At 35.0% G+C, this 20,887-nt stretch overlaps 1 protein-coding gene across 2 annotated transcripts in view; it reads left to right on the forward strand.

Annotated features, from left to right (window-relative positions):
* Positions 1-20,887, forward strand: part of VPS13C (vacuolar protein sorting 13 homolog C) — a 186,579-nt gene that overhangs the window by 106,709 nt on the left and 58,983 nt on the right. For both annotated transcript variants that reach the window (XM_077747730.1, XM_077747741.1), the window contains exons 42-49: positions 602-705; positions 6,779-6,946; positions 8,357-8,661; positions 9,594-9,741; positions 13,703-13,853; positions 15,862-15,971; positions 18,436-18,605; positions 19,927-20,174. In XM_077747730.1, coding sequence (XP_077603856.1) covers positions 602-705; positions 6,779-6,946; positions 8,357-8,661; positions 9,594-9,741; positions 13,703-13,853; positions 15,862-15,971; positions 18,436-18,605; positions 19,927-20,174 — 1,404 coding nt within the window. The remainder of the gene's footprint in view (positions 1-601; positions 706-6,778; positions 6,947-8,356; positions 8,662-9,593; positions 9,742-13,702; positions 13,854-15,861; positions 15,972-18,435; positions 18,606-19,926; positions 20,175-20,887) is intronic.

The following is a 20,887-nucleotide window of genomic DNA, read 5'->3' on the forward strand; positions in this document are numbered from 1 at the left end:
CCAAGTATCTATTTCATGGGTTATATGGTAATAGTTTGAGCTTAATACTGGGTCTTAGCTGCACACTTTCTCTTTTACTGAGGAGCTGTTTAGGAAATCATTATGCCATTAGAAATTATGAGAATAACAAAAATGTTTTAGAGAAAAATCTTAGATTATGTTTTTGATACAGTTTATGACAGAAAGAATATTTATTCATCAAGTTATTCATTTATGCTTAGTTATCAGAGCATTAGTTTTCATAATAAATGCTTATGAGGTGGCTATTAAAGAAATACTGTGTGTCTTTCTAAATGACCACTTAAGGTCTTGCAAATGCACAGGATATTTGTTTGGAGACCTGTGATTAGTTCAGTTTGAAAAAAAAATTTTTTTGTCTTTAAAATTTCCACAACTTTTATGTATGAGATGCCTATAGCACTTAAAGAGACTGCAATCTTTATTAGGCAACTCATATATAGAAATTGATGCGGTTAATATGTCTAATAGTAATTTTATTCATTCTATATCTTGGTAGTGTATCTTTTAACTTAATTAAATGCCACTTGAACTGGTTCATTTGGATTGGGTGAAAAGTTTGTAAATGTTACGTTTCCCATAGGAATGGATGCCTCTATTTCTGTGAAGCCAAAGCAGACCGACATGTTTGCCAGACTTGAGGATATAATAGTTATGAATGTTGATTTGCTGTCCATTCACAAAAAGGTAATTAAGAAACAGGTTTCAGGAAAAGGAGACTGTGCAAGATGGCAGGGTGGGAAGATACTGAACTCACCTTGTCCTACAGCAATAACAATTCTACAGCTACAAATGGGATAATTTCTTCTGAAAAAGTTTTGAAAATTAGATGAACAGCACCTTCACAGCAGAAGATAAAATGGCCACATCGAGATTGGGGGGAGAGACAGAGACATGCTTTTGCTGCCATGGCTTGTAGGCACCCACAGCCTACACGGGGGACACCCCAGAAACGTCTGGCTCTGGTGGCCATGGGGGATTGTGCTTCTGGGTTCCATGGGACATGTCCTATTCTAGGCCAATCCTCCCGTGGGAGAGGTACCTCTTTCACCTCATACAAAGAAACACAGAGAGTGAGGCACAATGAGAAGGCAGAGGAGTATGTCCAAATGAAGACAAAGGTAAAACCTAAAAAAACCCCTTAATGTTTAACACTTATGTGTTATATTGCACATAAGTAATAGTCATAAAGTTGCTCACCATACTCTGGAGAAGAATGGATCATTAGAATGACAACTTCAACAAAGAGATATAAAGTATACAAAAGTACCAAATGGAAGTTATAGAGCCTAAGAATATAAGTTAGTTAAAAAATACACCAGAGAGGCTCAGCAGCAGACTGAATGAAGCAGAACAGATCCATGAGCTAAAGGACAAAGCAATGGAATTTACCCACATAGAACAGCATAACAAAAAATAATTTTTAAAAAAGTTGATGAGGTGCTTGGGTGGCTCAGTCGTTTGAGTGTCCAACTTCAGCTCAGGTCATGATCTCATGGTTTGTGAGCTTGAGCCCCACATCAAGCTCTGTGCTGACAGCTCAGAGCCTGGGGTCTGCTTCAGATTCTGTGTCTGCCTCTCTCTCTGCCCCTTTCCGCTCACACTCTGTCTCAATCTTTCTCTCCCTCAAAAATAAACATTAAAAATTTCTTTTTTAGAAACTGATAACATAAGGGACCTATGAGAAATGTGCAGTGGGACAATATTCCATATTATAGGAGTCCCTGAAGGAGAAGAGAGAGAGAAAGGGACAGAAAACTTATTTGAAGGAATAATGGCTGAAAACTTCCCTAAACTGAGAAAGGAAGTATATCTAAGTTCCAAGTAAGGTGAACCCAAGGAGTATAACACCAAGACACATTTTAATTAAATTGTCAAGAATTAAAGATAATCTTAAAAGCTGCAGGAGAAAAAACTTCATAATGTACAAGGAAAACCACACAAGGCACTCAGTGAATTTCCAGCAGAAACTTTGCCAAGCCAGAAGGGAGTGGCGTGACATATTCAAAGAACTGAAAGGAAAAAACTTTTAACCAAGAATACTCTGCCTGGCAAGGTTATCATTCAGAATAGAAGGAGAGATAAAGGCTTTTTCAGACAGACAAAAGCTAAAGAAGTTTGTAACCATTAACTGGGCTTAAAAGAATGTTAAAGGGACTTTTTAAGCTGAAAAGAAATGGCACTAATTAATAACACAAAAGCATATGAATATAAAAATCTTAACTGGAAGAAGTAAATACATAGTAAAGAGTGGATTAACCACTTATTAAAGTTGAATGAAGGTTAATAGACAAAGGCAGTAAAAATAACTCTGGTTACAATAATTCATTTATGGATACAAAGGGTAAAAGGGTGTAAAATGTGACACCAAAAATATAAAGCATGGGGAGACAGTGAAAATGTAGAATTTGGGAATGTATTCCCATTTTAGTTGTTGTCAACTAAAACAGACTATTATCTACATAGGATGTTTTGTGTGAACCTCATGGTAACCACAAAGTAAAACTTATAGTCAATACACAAAAGAAATAAAAGAAAATAAGAAAGGAATATAAATATAATACTAAAGAAAGTCATCAAACCATCAAAAAGCTGTGAGAGCTAATAAATAAATTCAGTAAAGTTGCAGGATGCAAAGTTAACAAAAATCTTTTACATTTCTATATACAGTAATAATGAACTGTCAGAAAGAATTTAGGAAAACAATCCCACTTACAAGTGTATCATAAAGAATAAAATATTTAGGGGAAAAAAACACCTAGGAATACATTTAACCAAGTAGGTGAAAAACCTGTACACTGAAAACTATAATATAAAACATTGTTGAAAGAAATTGAAAGACACAGATAAATGGAAACATATTTCACACTCCTGGATTGAAATAATTTATATTGTTAAATTGCCTGTAGTACTCAAAGCACTCTACAGATTCAGTGCAATTCCTATCAAAATTCCACTGGCATCTTTCATAGAACTAGAACAATTTTAAATAATTATCAAAACACAAAAGACCCTGAACAGCCAAAACAGTGTTGAGAAAGAACAAAGCCAGCGGTGTCATGCTCCCTGATTTCAGACTATTCTAAAAAGCTATACTAATCAAAACAGTATGATATTGGCCTTAAAACAGACACATAGGTCAGTGGAATAGACTAGAAAGCCCAGAAATAAACCCATGTGTGTATGGTCAATATTCAACAAAGGAAGCAAGAATATATATTGGGGAGGGGTGCCTGGGTGGCTTAGTTGGTTAAGCGTCCGACTTTCGCTTAGGTCATGATCTCATGGTTCGTGGGTTCGAGCCCCGCGTCGGGCTCTGTGCTGACTGCCAGCTCAGAGCCTGGAGCCGGTTTCAGTCTGTGACTCCCTCTCTCTCTGGCCCTCCCCTGCTCACGCTGTCTCTCTCTCTCTCTCTCTCTCTTAGAAATAAATAAACATTAAAAAAAAAAAAAGAATATATATTGGGGAACAGACAAGGATAGTCTCTTCATTAAATGATGTTGGACCACTACAGGGCAAATAATGTAATTGTCAATAAAAACACAAAACCTGGGGGTGCCAGCTATATATAAAAGCATAAAACTGGGGGTGCCTGAGTGGCTCAGTTAACCATTGACTCTTAGTGTCAACTCAGATCATGATCTCACAGTCATGAGATTGAGCCCTGCTTCAGGCTCTGTGCTAGCCTTAAGCAGGCTCTAAGATTCTCTTTCTCTCTCCATCCCTCTTTCTCACTCCCTCCACTTCTACCTCCACAATCCCTGCTTAATGCTGTCTCTTTCTTTCCCTCTCTTCCTTTACTCTTCCCCCCGCAACCCTCTCCTTTCAAAAAAAACATGACACTGGACCACTCTTTTTATACCGTGTAACAAATTTAACTCAAAATGGATTAAAGACTTGAATCTAAGACCTAAAGCCATAATAGTCCTACAAGAAAAGAGGTGGTAAGACTCCTGACATTGGTCTTAGCTAAGACTTTTTCTTGGATCTGACTCCAAAGGCAAGAGCAACAAAAGCAAACATTTTTAAATGTGACTACATAACACTAAAAAGCTGTATGGCAAAAAGAAGCCATCACCATATCAAAATGTAGCCTACTGAATGGGAGAAAATTTTGCAAATCATGTCTCTGACAAGCGGTTAATATCAAAAATATATAAAGAACTCCTACAACTCAATAACACACACATATGCACACACATCAATCTGGTTAAAAAATTGGGCAGAGGATCTGAATAAGTATTTTTGCAAAGAAGACATACAGGTTGCCAACAGGCACATGAAAAGGTGACCAGTATCACTAATCACCAGAGAAATGCAAATCAAAAGCAAAATGAATATCACCTTACACCTGTCAGAATGGCTTTTATCAAATAGACAAGAAATAACAAGTGTTGGCAAAGATGTGGAGAAAGGGAGCTCTCATGCCCTGCTTGTGGGAATGTAAATTGGCACAACTACTATGGGAAACAAATTGGAGGGCCTCAAAAATTAACAAAAGAACTTTCCTTCATATGATACAGCAATTACACTTCTGACTATCTGAAGAAAATAAAATCACTAATCTGAAAAGATATATCACCTTTCTGTTTATTTTTTGTTATATTTTTTTAAGTTTACTTACTCATTTTGAGAGAGAGAAAGAGCATAAACAAGGGAGGGACAGAGAGACAGGGCAGAGAGAGAATCCCAAACAGGCTCCATGCTGCTGGTTCAGAAGCCCGACACATCACTCAAACTCACACACCGTGAGATCATGACCTGAGCTGAGATCAAGAGTTGGAAGCTTAACTAACTGAGCCACCCAAGAGCCCCTCACCTCTTTGTTTATTGCAGCATTATTTACAATAGCCCAGATGTGGAAACAACCCTAAGTGTCCATCAATAGATGAATGGATAAAGAATATATATATTCATGTGGATGAAGAATATATATATATATATATATATGGATGTGACATATAAAGATATGATAGGTATATATATAATGGAATAATATTCAGCCATGAAAAAGAACACAGTCTTGTCATTTGCAACAACTTGGATAGAACTTAAGGGAATTATGCTAAGTGATATGTCAAACAGAGAAGGACAAATATGGTGTTATTTCACTTGTAAGCAGAAACTATGAAACAAGACAAAACAAAACAAAACAAAACTCATACTCATAGCAAATAGAGTAGTGGTTGCCAGAAAGGAAGGTATTGGGGAGATGAAATAACTGGTAAAAAACTTCCATTATAAATACATCATGGGGACTAAAAGTACAGCATGGGGCATACGGTTAGTAATATTATATAAGCTTTGTGTGATGACAGATGGTAACTAAATTTACTGTGGTGAGTGGTTTGCAGTGTATACAAATGTCAAATCACTATGTTGTACACGAATATAATATTTCATGTCAGTTATACTTAAAATTAAAAAAATGAAAAAGAAAAACCAGTTATACTCTATAATAAGATGCCATTATCCCCATGAGAACTTGGGGAAAATATTAGAAGACACTTCCCACAAAAACATTATGAATGGTCATTAAGCATATTAAAGATGTTCAACACACTGTTATCAGGTAAATGCAAATTAAAGCCACAATGAGTTATATACCCATTACAATGGCTAAATCAAAAAAATTGACAACACTAACTATTGGCAAGGATTGGAGCAACTGGAACTTGAACAATTACAATATCACTTTGGAAAACAGCCTCAGAGTTTCTTACAAAATTTATAAGAACCCAACATATATTTACCATATGACTCAGCAATTCACTCCTGCGCATTTCCCCAAGAAAAATGAAAACACATATCCAAGAAAGTCTTTGAACGTATATACTTATATAACAAGTTTGTAATTATAACCCCAAACTGGCAGCAATCCAAATGTGCACCCAGAGGAGAATGGATAAAAAAAGTCTGCGTATCCAAACAGTAGAATACTACTCAGCTATAAAGTGGTTGGGGGATGCTGTTAAATGTAATACGGGTGAATCGCAGCATCATGCTTAATGAAAGAAGGCAGACACAGAGGACAACATGTAGCATGATCCCACTCTTATGAAGCTCTAGCAAAGACTAAGAAGAGAAAGATCAGTGGTTGCTTGGATCTGGGTTTTGGGGAGAGATCAGGGTTTGGCTAAAGGGGAGGAGCTCAAAGGAAGTTTTTGGAGTGATGAGATGTTCTGTATCTTGTTTTGGTGTTACAAACATGGGTAGCACAAATTTGTCAAAATTTGTCAGAGTATATACTTAAAATGAGTGCATTTTCTTGTATGCAAATTATACCCAAAGATAATTTAAGACTAGTTATTTCGAAAAATTAGAATGTACAGATTCATAGAAACTAAAAAGTAAATATCAAAAATTATTTTAATGAAAAATAATCTCTGCAGTGAGATTTATTTAGTTTTGAATTTTACACTTGATATGCCTTTATTCATTTGTTCATTATGTATTTATTCATTGTCACTTGTCAGGGACTTTGTAAGGGATTGAGCATGAATTGTGTATAGATTACATGATTTGTAAGTTATGTCTGACCAGTTAAATGACTGATTATTTCCACTGATTAAAACAACTTTTGTCGGCATAGGAAAAATTTTTATTAAGATATTTTTAACTAATAATTTATTGAAGGTTGAATTTAAATGGTACTTCTTTGTATATCAAGGAATTTTAATAAGGAAACTATTTATAATATAGTTGTTTTGATATAATATAGTTCTTTTGATGTAATAACCAGTTAATTTAATATTTTTAGGCTGTCTCTATTTTGGGAGATGAAGTCTTTAGGTTCCAAATGACTCTTTATCCAGATGCCACAGAAGGAAAGGCTTATGCTGATATGTCTAAAGTAGATGGGAAACTTAGTCTCAAAGTGGGTTGTATTCAAATTGTTTACGTTCATAAATTCTTCATGTCTCTTTTGGTAAGTTTTTTTGAATATTATTTATTGAATATTATTTTTGAATATATTTATTTCTCATTGAGATCTAAATATCTTTGCCTATACTTCTGAACCTAGATAGTCAAAATCTTTACTAACAGGGCTTTGTGATAAATACCTAAATGCTGAACAGAATATTATAGTGAAGGAAATGCATTACATGATGGGTACCCAAATGAATTTTTGTTATTCTCATTCTTTCACATTTCCATAGTTCTGTAATTTAAAGGTCCTTTTTGATGTTTTAATTCAGATATTTTCAGTGTTGTTTTATGAAATTACCTTAAAGGTATTTAGCTACAAGAATTTTTTTTAGGAGCTCCTCAGGCATATGAAGGACTACTGTTGGAATTTACAACTTTTGAATACAACTGTAATCAACAAGACCATAAAATTATTTTCTTCTAATTATCATTTTCATGTAAATGTCATGGGCTGAAGGGTTTAAATCTGCGTATGCCTCTTAGCAGGGCTCTTATTCAGGGCTTTTAAGTTATGGATTTCTATTTACACCATCATGTTTTATTTTTCTGGAAAGTAATTTTATTTGGAGAGGGGGGCAATTTAAGTCACTTTATATTATTAGCATCAAGAATATTGCTTCTAAAAATCATCTTCATTGGGAAAAATATGTTTTTAGGTGAAATTGAGATGAAATGCATCTTACTTTAAATGAAGTAGTTTTGACTCTTGCTAATGATTGCAAAGTTTATAGACTCTTAAGCATCTTTGCTTATGCCTGAGTACACTTAGGAAAAAAACCTTCAGAAAGAAGCTGGAAATTCTTAGTTTCTAAGAGTAAACTTTTTTTTCCTGTGACCTAGACTTACAAAAGTGAACCTATGTGGGAGAAATAAATTCCTGTCCTTTCATTTACATTTGAATTTATTTATTTATTTTTCTAAGTTTACTTATTTATTTGGGGATGGGGGGGCAGAGAGAGAGAATCCCAACCAGATCTGTGCTGTCAGCACAGAGCTCTATGCAGGACTCCCTCCATCTCACTAACTGTGAGATCATGACCGGAGCAGAAATAAAGAGTCAGCCCCTTAACCTACTGAGTCACCCTAGCACCACTATTTACACTTGAATTTAAAATGACCAACATTCATGAGTAAAGGGAAAATTAAAAAAACAATTGTTACAAAAACTTCTCATAAAAAAACAGATAATTCTGAAATACATAAAATGAAAGTTAAAAGACTCTTGTTCCTATAGGTAACAGTTGTTAATATCTTAGAGTGTGTCTTTCTAGACTTACACTCTCCATATATACAATCATAAATAGCATGTCTTTTGTTTGACTATTTTATTTAGTGTTTTTAAAGAAAATGCTTTTTAAAGTTCGTTCTTTTGTTTTAAGGAAATCTAAATATCAGTCTCTTCCAATAGAATTTCCTCAACAATTTCCAAACTGCCAAAGAAGCTTTGAGCTCAGCCACAGCCCAGGCTGCAGAAAGAGCTGCTTCCAGCATGAAAGACTTGGCTCAAAAGAGTTTCCGCCTTTTGATGGATATCAATTTGAAAGCACCGGTTATTATCATTCCTCAGTCTTCAGTATCGCCTAATGCTGTTATAGCAGATCTGGGTTTAATCAGAGTTGAAAACAAATTTAGCTTAGTTCCTATGGAACAGGATTCTCTTCCTCCAGTCATTGACAAGATGAACATTCAACTAACTCAGTTGAAGTTGTCCAGGTATACATATATAATCCAACTGTGTACTATTTCTAGAAATACAGTTCTCATAAAATCTTTGCTAGGGGTAAAATACTCTCATGATTTGTGGTTCTCATTCCTTATTTTTTATAATTATAAAACCATGACCATTGATTTTTGGTCACTGGTAATAGTTGTGCATCTCATAGAATCTTCATTTTGTGTTACTACATTTATAATGTTACTTTTTCCATTTTACACAGATTTCCTATGATAAAATTATAGTTTACTGAGTAATACTTAATTTAGATTTATTTTACTTATTTTTCACTTTGCACATAGCTATTTTCTGTAGATGGGAGCAGACTTCTTAAAATGTACCAGAAGTTAAGATTTTTTTTCCTCATTTCCAAACCTTGTCACATTTGGGAATTCTCAGTGTGTGGTATCTAAAGGGTTATTGAAACCAAGTGGTAAAGTGTTGGGTTTGTTGAATGACAGGAGTACTCATTTGGTTGTGCAAATGGTTGTTGGCAGTCATGCTTGAAATGAGTATTACCATATGTTTGTTTAATGTGTAGGTTTGGTGAGTTTTTCCCTTTTGAGTTTGGAGAAGTACCAATAACACAAAACTGAGGATTAAGTAGACTTTCTTTGCCCTCTTTGAGACGAGGTTAACAGCTGTTTGTATGATACTGTGTAAGTTGCTAATATTAAAGTCTTAGTGAGAGATAATAAATAGTGTAGTAGTCATAGTTTCTGTCTTTGAAATCAGCATTACATAGATTTTGTTTTAGAAAGTTCTTGATTTATTATGATTTGAATTGATTTGTGAAAAGAAGCAAGTTCTAAAAGAATTCTGATAGCAGCCTTCAGTGTCCAGGAAAACTGGAAACTGTTACACAATAAGATAGTCTTCATTTTAAAATGTACATTTCAAAAATATAAAATAGTGCTTGTTTATCTTTCAGAACTATTTTGCAATCCGGCTTGCCACAATATGACATTGAAATTTTGAAACCAGTCAACATGCTTTTGTCCATACAGCGAAATTTAGCAGCAGCATGGTATATGCAGATTCCAGGGATGGAGGTAAAAGGAAAGCTAAAACCTATGTTGGTAAGTATATGTATACAGTGTGTGAAAATTGTGAGGTAGGCTTTTAGCATTGATCCCAGTGCTGTTCTAGTGTATAGCAGAAGTGGTGATGCCTTGGAGCACCTGGGTGGCTCTGTCGGTTAAGCATCCGACTTCAGCTCAGGTCATGATTTCACAGTTCGTGGGTTTGAGCCCCGCGTCGGGCTCTGTGCTGACAGCTTGGAGCCTGGAGCCTATTTTGTATTCTGTGTCTCCCTCTCTCTCACCCTGTCCCCTGGTTGCGCTCCATCTCTCTCTGTCTCTCTCTCTCAAAAATAAACATTAAAAAAAATTAAAAGAATAAAAGAGGTGGCGATGCCTTAAATGGGAATTTATTTACTGAAAATGAGGTCATCCTAATTCTCTGACTTTTCTTTATTTCACTTTAGTCACATATCTGGTAAAGCCAGTAAGAAGTCTGAGATAAAATCTACTGGAGTCCACTGAATGTATTATTAGTAATTTTGAAAAGCTCTATTACAGTTTTAAGGCAGTTGAATTGTAAGCCAGTATAAAGTAAGATTTAAATACCACATTCAAAGCACCATAGGAGTATTTTTAATGTATAGAAGCACTCTTTTAATTAAAAAAGTGAACTTTTGGGGCACCTGGGTGGCTCAGTCGGTTAAGCATCCTACTTTGGCTCAGGTCATCATCCCATGGTTCATGAGTTTGAGCCTCATGTCCGAGCTCTGTGCTGACAGCTCAAAGCCTGGAGTCTCTGTCAGATTCTGTGTCTCCCTCTCTCTCCGCTTCTCCCCTACTCATGCCCTCTCTCTCTCTCTCTCTCAAAAAATAAACATTAAAAAAAGAACTTTTTAAAAAAGTTTATATACACACACACACACACACACACATATATTTACTTAGAGTGTGTGTGTGTGAGAGAGAGGGTCAAAGAGAGAGGAAAAGAGAATCCTAAGCAGGCTCTGCACTGACAGTGTGGGGCTCAAACTCATGAATTGTGAGATTCTGACCCAAGCCAAAACCAAGAATCGGATGCTTAACTGACTGAGCTACCCAGGCACCCCCAAAAGTGGACATTTTTAAATAGATGACTGTATATTTGATAAGAATGTATATACAGAAATATTTATAATAGTGTGATTATCACTTTGTGTGTTGGCTCACAGGGAGAGATGGTACTGCTCAAAGGTGGTCATGGAAGTGTAGGAATCCTATGGTTCTCATGTGCATGTTTGTGAGACCATTGAAGCCAAGCCGTAGGGGATAGGGGAGGAGCGAGAGTGACCAAACAGAGTGTGTGAGAAACAAATAAAAATGTAGTAGCTTAGTAGATTTTGATACCTGTGATTACTTTAGAATTTGTCCTAAGATATAACAGGGTCAAGAATTCTATCTGGGAAGAAGTTAAAACTGAAGTTTGTTGTAGAGATGAAAGGTCCTTTGTGTAGTTATGAGTGCATATAATATAAGGGAAGAGTGTCTATTTAGGATATTCATAAAGACTTCTCTATTACAGAGTATGTGACTCTTCTTTTAACTTCTCCCATCCTGTTAAGAAATTAGATCTCAGGACTAATATTTGATCTTTTCCCCTTGCTTTCAAAGATTGTGTGGTTATAGGTTTGCTGAATGCAAAAGTAAAACCTCTATTTCTATCAGGAGAATATTGACCGATAATATATTTATATAATGGGCAGTATAAAGCAGATAAGTTGAGTGAGCTAGAACTACATGAAACAAAATGGGTATATCTTAAACATAAAAATGGGAAAAATTGAGTTGCAAAATGATAGCACAACTCTATATTATTTCTAATTTTACAACAAACAAGACAATAGTGCTATGTATGCATATATATATACAATATATATGAGTACATATATATTATGTATGTATGTATATATATATTTATAGGGAATGCAGTCTTGGTAAATAAAAGAAAGCATTCATGGGAAGAATAATTCTCTAATTCAGGTTATTGTCTTTCTCTGAAAAAGAGTGTAGCAGGGATGGAATCTCATAAAAGTAAACATGGGGCTTCAGCCATATCTATAATGGGAAAACAAGTCCTAAAGGAAATATAGGAAATTGTAAGATTTGACAAAGCTGGATGATAGGTACACTGGGGAGGATTATTGTATTCTCTCTGCTTTTTCTTTATGCTGGAAGTACTTCAAAAGAAACAAGGAAAAAGTAACACATGAACCATTTTAACATCAAAGTGTGATCATCACTTAAAAGGCCCCAGTTGCATCAAGATACCACCTTAGTGGATACTGTTTCCACTACCTAATGTGTCAACAATCCAGTCCTCTCAGAACACACACCCTCAATGGTGTGAATCTGTGTACTTTTTCTGAGTCTGGGGTGCAGCCAAGAAAGGGCATCAGGTAGGTGACATCAGTAAGTTGGGTAGATCAGCTTGACAGTTCTTAAACAACTGTGGGGCTGTCTCTCAAACTGCCATTCTCACTTACTGAAGGGTTTCAGCCACAGCAAATCAGAGGAGATGGTGAAGTGAGCTGCTTTTCAGGCAGTTGTAGTATCTTGGTTGGTATCACACATGGGAATGAATACACAGGAAAGATCTAGGGAGTTTAAAGTGACATCTATTCTCTTGCAAACAAGGGGATTGGGGCAAACAAGAAATCTTTGGTTATTATCTTATGCTAAAATATCTCTCCATTTTCATTTAGGCAATTTTTCTATCGACAGCACCTAATTTATTTGGGGAACAAAGTGTTCTGTAGTATTCAGAGGAGAAGGTGCTGTGCATGCATGCATGCCTGTGTGAATTTGTGTCTAAGTATTTGGAACAGACCATTTGGACTGCTGTATGTGTAGGGAAAACGTACCAAGAATAGAAAGATTAAAAGGTTTAATGGTTCTTAGCAGCTAGTAGTAGCTTTGTTTGTTCTAGCTGCTTCATGTTCTTTGGGCACCTATGAGGAAGATGGTATTATTTCTGTTTTAAAGATTAAGAAACCTGAGTTAAGGAGGCTAAGAAACTTGGCAAACAGCACAGCCTGAAAGTGGTAGAGTTGATACAGAGCCTCCTGACTGAAAAATTCCCTCCCTCTTTCTTCCTCTTTCTTTCTTTTTTCCCCTTTCTTTTTTCTTTTAAAAATTTTAAATGTTTATTTACTTTTGAGAGAAAGAGAGAGAATGGTGGAGGAGCAGAAAGAGAAGAGGACACAATCTGAATGAAGCAGGTTCTGTGCTCTGAGCTGTCAGCACAGAGCCTGACGTGGGACTCCAACCTGTGAACCACGAGATCATGACCTGAGCCAAACTTGGACACTTAACTGGCTGAGGCACCCAGGCATCCCATCCCTTTCTTTCTTTCTTTGTCACATATCCCCTTTTATAAAGGTAGGAGATGAACAAGATACTCCTTTCCTGCTCTGTGTTTTGGTTTTTAAAATTCTTTGTAGATGCATTACTTATTGTTCTAAGTGGCATTATTCTTGATAAGTTGAACAGATGTCTTGAGGTATGTCCAGATGTGTGTTTACAGGGAATAAGAACTCCATTGCAGGACAGCATCTTTTTACTTCTTGGTAGAGACTAGGAACCAAACAGCCCTCTTCCTGTGTTAAGTTTGGATGGGGATGAAGTGGAGGAGGGAGCTGATACTGGATGAGAAGAGAGAGAGGCAGAGTGGAGATGGGGAGATAAGGAGAGGAGAGAGAAGCACAGGTCCGGGAACAGTATAAGAAAGACAAGAATAGACCAGGAAGAAGAGTGACAGAGGCAGGGCCTTGGGCATGGGTGCAGACAGACGTGTGCCTTACACGCAAGGAGTGTCTCCTGCTATACGAGGTGAGATACTTCTCCCCTGTATTTACTGTCCTAACACTTTTTTTTCTTTTTTGCTGAGATGAACATTGAATTTGAGGAACTGTAAATTAAGACATGGATTTGATATTCTGCTTTTTTATTACCTACATATTAACAATTTATTGTTGCTTTCTAGGTTGCTCTCAGTCAAGACGACTTGACAGTTTTAATGAAAATTTTACTGGAAAATCTGGGAGAAGCTTCTTCACAGCCAAGCCCTACGCAATGTACCCAGGAGGCTATAAGAGTAAGAAAAGATGTTCTGAGTGGGCCTGACCACCTCAAAGGTATAAATTTATCAAGATTTTTCTTTGATTATGGAGAAAAATTAGTATTAATACCATGTTTATGTTTAGTGGTCTTTTTAGTTGTCTAGCATAATGTGGTATGAACTGATTCAATATTGTAGTATTTACTGTGGAAAATTGGCTGGTCCAGGGCCTGGGGCTGCCTTGGAGCTCCTAAGGGAAGGAAATATGCTCATTGTCTTCCATAATAGTGGGGGGGCTACCTATTGTCTGCAGGATACATGTTTGCCCTTTACTTCTAATGGCTGTATTTGCTGAGTTTTAGGAGCCATGGAGGTGGTTTACCTTGAGAAATAGCAAATGAGGCATGCAGCATGGTAAGGTCCCAAAATAATTACAAGAGAAAAGGACCTTAGTATCCTACTCAGATGACTGGTCCAAGAGGAAGGAAGGTCTTCTTGTATAAAAACAGCTTTATTAATCTGGTTTTATTAGAGAGTGGTATAGTCACATATATAAGGGAACTTTCCAGATTATTACAATGGAATCATTTAAAAGCACTGAGCCTTTTAAGTTCATCCATTTTTAAAAGATAATTTTTATAAAATGTAAGTGTCCTTTTTGCTCAAACTAGTTATATAAAACATAATTTTACTTGTTTTGGTCATTTAAAGTCATTGACATGAATATATGTTTTATTAGACTGTAAATAGTTTAATATTTCCATGGCTGGAAAGAGATGAAGTACCCCTTGCCCTTCTATTGAATGGCCCCAGACTGCTGTACTTTTACAATGCTCAGATCAGCAGCTATTACTTCAGAAAGCAGTAGATAAACTGCCAGTTAATAGTGTCATTAACATTGCTTCTCCTATATTTAGGCCCAGTGTGTTTTGTAATCGCAAAATAAATGACAAGAGTAGTGTGCAGGAAAGGTTTTTGTTTCAGGTGAATTGTAAGTGCTACCGTACAGGATGGAGAAACACTAGATAAGCAGACTATTGCTATGGTTAGACAGGAAGTGTGTGCAGCTGAATAAAAACAGCAAGCAGGCTGTATGTGATTAAATCACAAGCTCATTATGTTCAGCTGTGGTTTTGTGTCTTTGGCTCTGGCTATATGGTTAACATGTCCTTGGGAAAACTTGTGAATTCAGATGAAAGCTGCAAAGATGGTGAAGATTGGGATATGAATTGTTTTCAGAAAAAAGTGAAGGAAAAAAGCCCTAGCATTTTCCAACGTGGAGAAGCCTTTATATGGTTAAAGTAATGCAGTGTTTTCTCTTCCACTATCTTTTAAGAACTTCCCTATAAATGATCAAAGGATAGAATCTATCTCCAAGAGTTGATGAAATCACTTTTTAAGAGTGATTGAAAGAAGTAACTATTCTTACTGTCTAAAAGGTTTTTGCCTAAAGATGAGGGAAAGGACTAAATTACTTCTTGAAATCTCTTTTACCCCAGAATTCCAAAGGCTCCCTGCCCCATATTTTATTTGAGCTCTGTTTGTCTCTGCTCTTGGATTATATTCTGTTCTTGTAAATGTAATGACCTGGGGGGTATAGGTAATTAAAGAATTGCAGTATGCTAGCAAAGAATCTGTTACTGACTAGTTTCTTCTAGGACAAAGTATTTTATTTTTCTCTGCCTCCAATTTCATAATCTGTTGACATTGGCTTGTAACCATTTAGGTTAAATGCTTTGATAATTGTAAACTACTCTAAGATGAACATTCCTGCTCTGGGGGGCTTTTTAAAAAAAAGGTGTCTTGACACTCTCCAAGATCCCTTCTTTTTTGTTGCTTCTTTAAAAATGTAGGTTGTCTTCCTCTGTCATTTGCCCTGTACTAAATATATATAGAATAAATCATTGGCATAATTAAATTAAATATGTAATTTAATTATATATCTCATAATATGATTTAAGGAATCCTAGAAAGTATGATACATATTTGGAATAATAGGTTATTATCTTAGCTTTTTAAATAAGTATACAATAATGTACCTACTTAAAGCTTTTTAATTTTCATACTTATGTTTGAACCATCAGAACAAGATATGACAGACTTAAAGCTTTCTGTGGACCAAAATGTTACTCTCCAATTTGACTTTCACTTTGAATCTCTTTCCATTGTTCTTTATAACAATGATATAAACGAGGTATGTAGTAAATTTATTTAGAAATACATCTTCAGCTATTGATATTTAATTTTAAAACATTGACACTTTTTCATTTGACTGTTAAAAAATTATTATGTCTATTAAACTCTTATTTGGCCTACAGACTATACTTTGGTCTTGCTCTGTCTTTACTTTGTTAGTATTTCTAATCTTACTCAGCTAAAGAAAAATTTTTACTTCTTTCGGTAACATTAGCACTGAACTACTTAGATCCATCTCTAGTAGAGGAATTTTATATGTGAGTAATTAATTATATGTGTAAGTTTATTACATGTATATATAATAACATGTAATATGTGTGTGTGTATATATATATGTAAGGAGATTTAGTAGTGGCTTTGGAACCTTGCAGGATTCTTTTAAAATTAATGATTAATCCGGATATATAAGCATTAATTATGTTTCTCTTGAATAAATTTTATATGTAATAGACAGGTATTAAGGCTACTGATTAGTGGATAGAAGAACCAAGATCTAGTGCCATAATTTGAAGTAATTAATGTACCACTGGTATTTTGGAAAGCTATTTGTAGTTATGTAGATAGTATCTTCAGTAAATATTTTTATTATATCAATTATGTCATATAATACTCATAATAAATACATATGATTATACCCATAATATGCATTGATTATGTCTGTTGTTACTGTCCATTCATGTTATCTTATGTTTCATATTTTTTTCTAAAAGTTATTTGTATTGATCTTGAACCATGGGCTAGTATCTGTCATTTATGCAGTGAAGTACTTTAATTTCTAATGTTTAATGTTAATGAAAAAATAAAAAAAACATGACTGTATGGAAAACGAACAGTTAAATGTATTCTTCATTTCACTTAAGGTACCATCATTCTATTGGTGCCCCAGCCTTAGAATGTTAGTATCTTTTCTTGATCATTATTCATTAGACACTGAGTATTGTCATTTTTTTCTTTGTTCTTTCCTCGTATTTCTCACTGCTACTTTATTTGAAACTTCTTAGCTTACCCTAACTGTCATGGCTTCCTTGTTCAATGCTCTTTTTCCTTTCATCCATATTAGACATTACCACAAGTTCACTTTCCTAAATGAATCTCATGTAGCCATTTATAACTTACTACTTTACTAAAAAACATTCAGTGTTAGGTTGTCTGAATTGTACCTTAATAAAAAAAAGTTCAGTGACTCCAAATTGTTTACATTAGTAACTGTACTAGTATATTGTGATCAGTAGGTATGTCACAGGTCATTTCTATTAATAGTTACAGACCAGAAGTTTGTAAATTATTTACATTTTTATAACTTACATTCCAAATTTGCCAGTAATAATGTCAATAATGTCTGACCTGTATGCATGCAGTGAACTGTCTTGAGTGACAGATGTAGAGTTATAACCAGCGTGGTAGGAATCGCACATCACCAGTACCTCTCTTATCAATGCCATTGTCTGTGGTGAGCAATTAGAGCTGATGTTCTTTACTTTCCTAAGGAGATTTTTGTTGTTTTTTTTCCCTTCTTTTTGGGGGGTGGTTGTATTTTTAAAGTCTGGGCATACCTTTAGCATTTGCAGGATGTGTTACAATTAAAGATTGAGATCCTTTGACCTGTAAATGAAAGTTTAAATCTTTAGTTTGGGAAGTGGGACCTCATTAGGCCCCTTGTATTTCTTCCCAGCCCTCATTCCCTACCATTCTTTAATTGAAATATTCAAGCTTAAGCAGCTAGTACCTTGTGCCCTCAAAGCATCTCTGAATTGTTTAGTCATGTTTCTTCCACATCTAGAATGTCTTCCTCTTCTTACCCTGTCTGATCCCACTTAGTCTCTGAGGCTCAGTTGAGTTGTCATCTTCCTGAGGTTTTCTCTGCCCACAGTGATCTCTTTGACCTTCTGAGTTTTGCTATTTGTATTCTTTACCTAACCACTTAATATTCTTTGTGGAATATGGAAGATTAAATATGAATAAATAAGTGTCTACATGTCAATCTTTGATATTTACAGTCTACTCATCTCCTTGTGATGTTCCTTATAATGTGTTTCTATTTTCTATATTTATTAGGGTATAAGCTTGCTAAGATCACCTACTATGTTTTATCCTTTCTCATAAACCCCATAGTTCCTTTCACAGTGTTTTTTTTTTTGTACAGAAGAGCTCATTAAATATTTATTAGTTAGACTGATTGACAAAAAGATTTCCTGATTACTTTTATTTGCCTTGAACTGTGAGATAAATTATTATATATTAACTATTGTTGAATACCAACACACACATGTATTTTTTGTATGTACGTATACACTCACAAACAACTGTATGTATTATTCTGTTTTATTCTTGTGTTTTAACACCCATGCTTTTAAATCTTGTTTTATCGATTTGCCTTTGGTCTCTGGGTTAACAAATGTGTTTAAAAGTAATTACATAATATTTAAAGATAATTGATTCTTTTGCTTGAAAATACACCACAGGAATCCAAACTTTCATTTCACAATGACAATTTCCGGCTTGGTGAACTCAGACTACATCTTATGGCCTCTGTAGGGAAGATGTTTAAGGATGGTTCAATGAATGTTAGCCTTAAACTTAAGACATGCACCCTTGATGACCTCAGAGAAGGCATTGAGAGAGCAACATCAAGGTTTGTCATCTCTGAACTTGCTGTACATTATTTAAGGTTGACATTATACCTGACATTGGTTGCTAGGCTTGGGATTATCAAAAGAGACCTTTGGTCATACTTCAATTTGAAGTGCATCAATAAGTAGTGCTAATATCAGATTCAGTTCCTTTGAAATTTGAATTAAAGGGAAATTTAATAATAAAATGGAGTACTGTCTTAAAAGCAGGAACTAAGAGAATGTAAGAATTTTAATGATGAAATTCACATAGGGTGGTTTGTTGGTAACATAGTTTCTAAATTGTCCCCAGGAGGCAGGATTTTTTTGTTTTGTTTTGTTTTTAAAAAGACTGAAAGTTTTTGATCTTTTCTTTGTCTTAGTCTGTATATTTTAAACCAGTGTTCTGAAATGTCTTTCCAAGTTTTACTAGAAATGTAATCCCTAGCATTTTCACATTATTAACCCAGTACTGAAACATTAGCTTCTATTAGCCTTCTGTAAAGTGGGAAATAATGTAACTTTAATATCCTAATTATATTTTTATTCCTTTCTCAAATATTGAGACATACTATTTTTGTCCTTGATGTTCTTTGTAGAAAAACTATGCTGCTCCCTAACCAGGGACTCCATTGAATATATACTGGATGCTTCTGAGCCCTTTGTTTTTCCTAGAGATAAATAAAGGAGGAAAGAGTGCTATCATGCAACTGGCTTTTCTAGTTTGCAAATTTCATGTTTGGGGTGAGGAAAGAGTGCTATAATAAAATCAGCTTTTCTGGTTTGTAAATTTCGTGTTTGGGGTAACTGTCCGCTGCTGTGTAGGCAAGGGTAAGGCCATCATCTGTTTGGTAACCTGCTCTTCCCAGCATGTGCGAGGGTATGTAGCAACTTTCACTGTAGACGCTTGATAAACACAGGCTGATTTGAATTGGATTAAATACTTTTGAACTCAAATTGTATAGGATGATCTTTGAAGACAGTTTGTTCAGGGAGGTTTTATTTTATAAATTAATGTGAAGAGGTTGGCCTTTAAATTTTGTGGGACCACATTAATGTGTTTTGTTAATTCCTTTTAGTAGTCATTAGCTTATTTTTCTGCTACTGCATTATAATTAAAAAATAATCTGTAATTGCTTAATAACATAAATTTTGCTGTGGAGATTAAGAGACTATGCCTTAGTTGCTAATTAGCTAATTAGACCCTAGTTAACATTGACTTTTTTCTATTCAGATTTAAAAAAAAAAACTCAAAGGTGAAAGAAAGGTTATTAAGGTGTATAGGAAATTTTTCATCTTTTAAGTTATTTTTTGCAAGAATAAAATACTGTATATCTTTTTTAGAATGATTGGTAAAAGGAATGATCAAGATGACAACAGTTCTATGATTGATATAAGTTACCAGCAAAGCAAAAATGGAACTCACATTGATGCTGTTCTTGACAAGCTGTATGTATGTGCCAGTGTGGAGTTTCTGATGACTGTGGCAGATTTCTTTATCAAAGCTGTGTCTCAGGATCCAGAAAATATGGCAAAAGAAGCACAGATTCCACTACGGCAGACGGCCACAGCAAAAATCAAGATGGAGAAAGGTTAGCAGAATTTATCTGTTGTAGATGACAACTTGTTGTCTATTTTAACAGAAATTACAAACAAGAAAAAAGATGAATGGGCAATTTAAGAAGGTAAAATTGCTCTTTCTAATTTAAATATATGCTGTGGAAAAATTTTAGTAAGCATAAATTTTTATGGACTAGGGGCTAGGAAACTCCTGTTCTCGTTCTAACTCTGCCATTAATATTTTTTTACTAATCCAAAAATAGAAGGAGTTAATTTGAGTCTTTGGTTGGAAGACTGTTTTATAGAAGCGCAATCTTGTATTCAGAGAAGATGTATGGAAGAATTGTATCACAGTGAAGAACAATTGAACAGATAGAGGCTGAAGGTGGTATCAGGGCTCCCAGCATGATACCCCTGGACATCACCATAAACACCTTAAACTCAGGGGAGTGTTTGCAAGTGTCTGATCTTGATGTATACTCAGGTCACTTCCCTGCTGTATAAATTGTTTGTTCCAACATTACCAAGTAGATCAGTGATTTTCTTCATTAAATTATAATTGTCTAAGGTCAGGCATTTATCTTTCTAATGTATAACTCAGCAAAATTGGAAAATACCATTTACTGGCAAGGTCAGAATTTTATTTCTATTTTATTTATTTATTTGTTTATTTAATTTATTTTATTTTTCAGTTACCTTTCCTAAACAGTAATCATATATGATATCTCTTTATATATCATATAAA

Source organism: Crocuta crocuta, unplaced genomic scaffold (assembly GCF_008692635.1).
Source record: "Crocuta crocuta isolate KB4526 unplaced genomic scaffold, BGI_CrCroc_1.0 scaffold130, whole genome shotgun sequence".
NCBI lineage: Eukaryota > Metazoa > Chordata > Mammalia > Carnivora > Hyaenidae > Crocuta > Crocuta crocuta.